The sequence below is a fragment of the Etheostoma spectabile genome, chromosome 20 (assembly GCF_008692095.1).
Source record: "Etheostoma spectabile isolate EspeVRDwgs_2016 chromosome 20, UIUC_Espe_1.0, whole genome shotgun sequence".
NCBI lineage: Eukaryota > Metazoa > Chordata > Actinopteri > Perciformes > Percidae > Etheostoma > Etheostoma spectabile.
In genome coordinates, this window is record NC_045752.1 from 17,580,486 (window position 1) to 17,586,871 (window position 6,386).

A 6,386-nucleotide genomic window follows, 5' to 3' on the forward strand; every position below is an offset into this window, starting at 1 on the left:
ACACACACACACACACTCACTCACTTAAAAAACAGGCCATTTCCCGTTAGCTTATTAGGGTCTTAATTGACAACGCCTAACCTTCAAAGCACAAAGTCACTGGTTGAATTGCTAATGAGCAACAAAATAAATACTTGCCCCAAAAAACCCGGTAGGAGACGGCATATGTTTTTGATAAGTTGGAACTTGTGAGTGACAATGACAATGTGACAACTTGAATTGGAGTGTGCACTCGCTAGAATGCCATGAAACTTTTCTCCCAAAGGCACATCTTGTGGTTGTTTATTTACAGTAGATCTCCACTTGCTGGCAGCCAGGTGACAGTTACTTTCCCCGGCTTTTACATAAAAATATATTTATGTATATAATACCAGCTGTATGATAAAACCGTCCCATAAGCACAAACATCCCGCTAACAAGAAGATATTTCGGTGGCTGGAGCCCATGAAGACATGACACTATACTGTGTTTACTTTACGCCATCTTTTGGAATTGTGTCATTTCTCACAAAGGATATGGTAAATGAGCATGACAAATTGTTTTCAACTAACCCATTGTGCTGGAGTTGATGACTAATGACTTGTGGGAATGGATCCTACTTGGCTCAACAAATCTCACCACGTATGAGGATGATGCAACATCAACGTTTTAGTAAGCAGTAATTATACCAGATCATCTTCACTCTTTGAGTCTTTTGAACCAGAATCAGATTTACCTTGGGATAGTTACACCTACATCCACTGCCAATGATTTGATTAATGTTTGTACAGAATTAACCTGACAGAACAGTGCATCATGTTTAAAATCTTAAACAACAGCTGATGTGTTTGAAAAATTCTAAAGAATGTTCTATTCCTTTGGCAGAAAATGTTTTAGAAGAAAGATGGCCAGATGTCTCCCTATTGAACAAGAAGTCTGCTCACTATTTAGCCTAAAAGCTGTTGGAGCCCACACTCTTAGACCAGGTATGTTCCCTACAACATTTTGGCCAATGAAAAGGCAGCCAGCGGCATTATCTAAGTTTAGCCCACTTCCTCTATTCTTATGTAGACAGGACTGTGAAGGCCATTTTAAGCCATGATGGAAAATACCCTTCAGCCCTTATGCCATATTTCCCATGTGCGTTCATGTCAAAATACAATCCCTAAAGGAAAATGGTGGTTGTATTGGTTAATAATAAAAAAGGGAAACATGTGTTGAGCAAAGACAGTTCATCAGTTGCTAAGCTAAATTACTGTTGCTATGCCTGTCAAGTTTTCGAGGGAGACATAATGCCGTTTCCATTGATAACAATTTTTTTGAAACAATGGGTCCTGGATTGCAGACAGAGGTACACATAGGTGGGCTGCCCAAATCTAGCCACAAGTGTCAATTTGGCCAACTGAAATGACAACCGTTGCTAGCAGAGTTCCTCAGCTAAAGCTAGATAGCTACTTAAGCTAACATTAGCTCCATGAGTTGGTTACAACTTATTAGAGTCAGAATTGTGTGAAACTGTGTCATATTCATCTTTGGAACCCTTTCGGGCATCCTGACCCCTAACTTAGGAAACACTGGGTTCAAAGGCAGATGAACAACCATACATGGTTTTGATGTACTGGTCCCAATGCTATAACTTTTTTGAGACTGGTTTATAAGCAGATATTTAGACATTTCAAACATATGTGATCATGTATCTTTAAAATATTAAAAGCTAACATTGTTCATTAGAGCTGGGCAATATAATAATATTATATCAATATCGAGATATGAGTATATGACTAGATATCTTCTTAGATTTTTGATATCGTAATATTCTAATATGGCATAAGTGTTGTCTTTTACTGGTTTTAAAGACTGCATTACAGTGAAGTGATATAATTTCCTGAACTTACCAAACTGTTACCAGACTGTTGTAACTGTTATTTGCCTTTACCCACTTAGTCATTATATTATTACTGTCATTACTAATGATGATTTATCAAAAATCTAATTGTGTAAATATTTTGGGAAGCACCAATAGTCAACACTATAATAATGTTGCTGTATCGATATTGAGGTATTTGGTCAGAAATATTGTGATATTTGATTCCCTCCATATCCCCCTGCCCTAGTTCAATATATATATAAAAATATATGAAGCAAATCAGTACTGTAACCCCTATCTATCAAAGCCAAATGGGTTCTGACCCTGAACTAAATGTCCTAATATGATCATGAAAATGTGCCCGATGTCCTGCTTCCTGTTGGGCCCACCTGAGGAAGCAGAGGAGTTTCCTGAACCCAGATTTAGCTCAAGATTTTGAACGTAGCCTTCTCATAAATTATAAGGTGGATTCGGCCATCTGAGGAAGCACACAGTTTGTTTCACCAACTACCAGTAATTTAGTAGGCAAATAAGTAAGGGCTAAATTTACTCACCTCACCAAGTCAGTCATACAGGAGCCAACCACCATCACATCAAAAGCCTCCTCAGTCATGATCTGATTAAGACACACATTTGTGTTATTTCTACAACACTCATTTCTGGACATGACATTTCTTAAAGCTCCTTCATTCAAATTTACGTGTTGATGATTTTGGAGATTCATACATTTCTCGACATTTGTCCAGGCTTTCCGGCAAAACAAGGAACAAATCTGAAGCACGGCGGACTCCTTGGGGGCATATCAGGCAAAATATGTAAACTAGTTTCCCACCAGCCTCCAAACAAAAATCACTTGATATTATTTATCTCCCACATTAGCATAAACTCGACTGAAATGAGAAAGAAGGTAAAAATAGAGCATTCATCTCTGGCAGAGTTGGACAGGTTCCAATCTCATTGGGGGTGGAGGGGGTGGGGGTATTTCAACGCTACGCCACGTGAATGCACCGCAGCCCAGCAAAGTCTATAATTAATTCAATCCTTGGCTTGTATCAGAGCTAATGCTAGTGTGCTAATCTCTTCAAATCTCTGCCTAGGCAGTGGAAGGCTTGGAAAGCCTGGCCGCTGGCTGCAGGATGGCTCAATTCTCTCTCCCACATCTTGCAGCATATTGTCTTCCCTCAACAGGCATAAAAAAAAAAGCATAGAACCACATCTCCAATGCAGGAGAATATTATGAGATCTGCATTGTCCAACCACTTGAAACAACAATGATCCCTCTGAAAATGATCCCCCTGTTGTCGAATCGGAGGCCAAATCATCCTATCGTAGCTGACCAACCTGAATACATTTTTAGACACATCTTAATGCATATGAATGGACGAATTAAGCGATGATTTAAGAGCTGAGACTCACATTTTTGGACATTAACTGATGACAAAGCATGCTCCCAAAAGGCTGCAGTCATGTGTTCTAAACAAAATAGTCTGAATAACAATCAAAGCTGCCCACAGTGGGTGAAACAATTTAGACTTAGCCATAAGCAAAAACTCCTAAAGTAGACTAAGTGTTGTTGGACCCATTTAAAAATAAAAAAATAAAACACTTGTAAGATTGAATATTTTGTCTGGTTGGGGAGTCAAGACTTAACTGGGTAAGGATTGTTATTACAACGGTATGACCAATTATGTTTAAAAAATGTTTTTTAGAAGATTAGATCATGGCTCTGATCACAAAAATACTTGTTTTTATCTCATTCCACCCCCGTCAGAGCACTGTTTGGAAAGTTGTTGTTTTTATTCAAAGTATCATATTTTCCTAACCATTTCCGAATACTCGAAAGACAACTGTAGCAGGACGTTGAACTAATAAGACAACCCTCGTGGCATTGAATGAATGACTATATACTAAAGGTTGGATAATACAACCAACTATATATTTTCCTGTTGCTGTTTCCGATACTAATTTTGTCTTATGTATTATTTGTCATTTAGTCTAAATCATCCCCATGAAGGTGGAATTTCCCATGAATCATCGTGAATCAGCCCTAATGCCCTGTTCTTGCTGCACGTACTGATATAATTCCTATGCTTATACTCATCTTTCATTGTTATTTTTTAAGTTAGATTTGTTTTATTTGTACACATCAAACACAATACAGCTGTCAATTCACACACCTTGAATGATTAGCAGTCTGTGAGGTACGTTTTATTATTTTTTTATGTGCAATGATAAAAACAAGAACATATGTTTTGTCATTTTGCAGGACTGAGGTAGTCATACACGTACAATTCAATGGGATGTGAATGCAATACGATTTATTTTGGATCAATCCATAAACATGTCTGTATAAATACAAGGAATGGAATTTTAACAATAGCATTACAGAAACTGTACATTTGATCCATGTGTGTTTAAAAAAATAATAATTCTATGACCTCCTTTGGCTTAATCCTTACTTTATTAAAAAATGTTTCATCACTATGGGATATATGTTAAGATGTCAATTGTAATCGACTACAATGTAACAGTGGTGAAAACTCAATAAAATACTAATATAAAAAAAAACATTACAGGATTACAGGAAAAAGTCATGCATGAGAGTTTAGACATGATATAAAAACGTTTACAATGATGTAGCCTACTTAAGTAATAAAAGTAGCCTACTTGACTTAGTATTTTCTCACAGTATGTACTTAAGTGTGTGCGTACAAAAGAATTATAAATAACACATAATTCATGTGAATACATTGCATGGATTTACCTGTAGGCTACCCTTTTCCAATTTAAGTCGTACCGCATAAACTAATGCTGTGTAAGCAACGACCGCAGTATGACTTACTGTACCGTATGCTTTCCATATAAATACTGCAAGTAACGTATAGCTGTCATTAAACGTCACACTATCACTAAATAGGAACTTTAACATTAAAGCGATGGAGTTACGTAATAGTTGTAGCCTACTAGCCAAACTGGAAAAAAAGAACACCGTGGAATAAATTGCCAAAAAGAGAATATGGCCCAATTTAATTAGACATACGCTTATGCCAAATAAAGTGTGTTGAGCCAAACTGTCGTTGATAAATGCAACACAATATTTACCTTGCATTCAAATATGTTCTTGTGGACAACTCGACTCTCCCACACCAGACAAGTGACGGCTGGCCAAAGTGCATAATGACAGCTGCCTAACGGTATAGCTATTGCCAGACCTAGTTGTCACTAAATCAGCGCATACATTTAATTTTGCGTTTAAAATGGTTAAGGTATAATTCTGTAAAAAAAAAACATCATTTATAAGTTATATATACAACCATACAATGTGGCTCTAGGAGCGGGAACTCTAATTGCGTCAACAGGCATTATTAGAGACGGCTATGTGCGGGTCTATCAAAAGGACCCAAATAACATACCGGAAATTTTGGAGAGCATGAAATAAACATTGGTGTTAATGCTTAAATTGTCTGACTTCCAGCTATTTCAGGTACTCTAACCCACACCGCATGTTGTATTTAAATGGATAATGACAAACAGGTTATTTTTCGAGTGAACTAGTTTAAATTGTGGTAATGTGACGCTCCATTCTGTTGTGGCTAAGCTAACATTGGCTAACGATACCAAGTTTACGAGCATTAAACGTTACAGTACAGTCTGACACAGCGTCACTGTATCGCCGTTCGGAAACTTATTGGCTAACTTTCCATCAAAATATTTGTTAAAATACGAATATAAATTATCTAATTGCCTTGCAATGGAAATACACAATGTGGTGCTAAGCTGGTGTCCTACACTTTGGTTGGCGTTAACAGTTAAATTCATTAGTTCGTGGGGAATTAGTCTGTACGCCATTCTGTTGTAAGCTAACATTTGCTAACTATACCAAGTTTACGAGCATTTAACGTTACAGTACAGTCTGACATACAATGTGGCGTACAGACTAATTCTTCCCGAACTACTGAATGTAAAACGTCAACGCCAACCAAAGTGTAGGACACCAGCTTGATACTACATTGTGTGTTTCCAATGCAAGGCGGCCAGCCTACAGTTTACAGTGATGGAGAAGTGGACAGGGCCAAGTAACGTCAGTGTTATAGCTAACGTTACATTTGTATCCCCACCTCATGGCCCTTAAACGGTTCAATCAAAACCTTAAACTTTAAGGAATATTGAGGTGGATAAACATACGTTATCAGCCTGCCTATTCTTCTAGATACTTTAAATATATTTTCACCGAATAACTTGATTAACTAGAAGAACTGATTCTAACGTTCATACAAACGCAGCAGGAAATGAAAATGACAGCTAAAAAAACATCACATACTGTACGTGATGCACCGTAGCTCATGTCATCTGAGGCATCAGTACAAGTCATTGAGACAAATACATATAGCTGGTCAATACGTCAATATTATATCGATATTGTGATATGAGACTGGATAGCGCTTTAGATTTTGGATATCGTACTGTGGCATAAGTGGTGTCTTTTCCTGGTTGTAAAGGCTCCTATACAGTAAAGTGATGTCATTTTCTGAACTCACCA

General features: G+C 37.4%; 2 protein-coding genes across 2 annotated transcripts in view; one reads left to right on the forward strand and one right to left on the reverse strand.

Annotated features, from left to right (window-relative positions):
- rbks (ribokinase) overlaps positions 1 to 5,183 on the reverse strand; it is a 36,778-nt gene extending 31,595 nt beyond the window's left edge. Inside the window, exons 1-2 of the mRNA XM_032501323.1 lie at positions 4,949 to 5,183; positions 2,401 to 2,462 (exon numbers count right to left, since the gene is read on the reverse strand). Coding sequence (XP_032357214.1) covers positions 2,401 to 2,459 — 59 coding nt within the window. The 5' untranslated portion in view covers positions 2,460 to 2,462; positions 4,949 to 5,183. The remainder of the gene's footprint in view (positions 1 to 2,400; positions 2,463 to 4,948) is intronic.
- Positions 5,184 to 5,239: 56 nt separating this feature from the next.
- The window catches only part of babam2 (BRISC and BRCA1 A complex member 2), a 79,159-nt gene continuing 78,012 nt past the window's right edge, over positions 5,240 to 6,386 (forward strand). Inside the window, 1 exon segment of the mRNA XM_032501322.1 lies at positions 5,240 to 5,330. The gene's annotated coding sequence lies outside the window, so the exon portion shown is untranslated.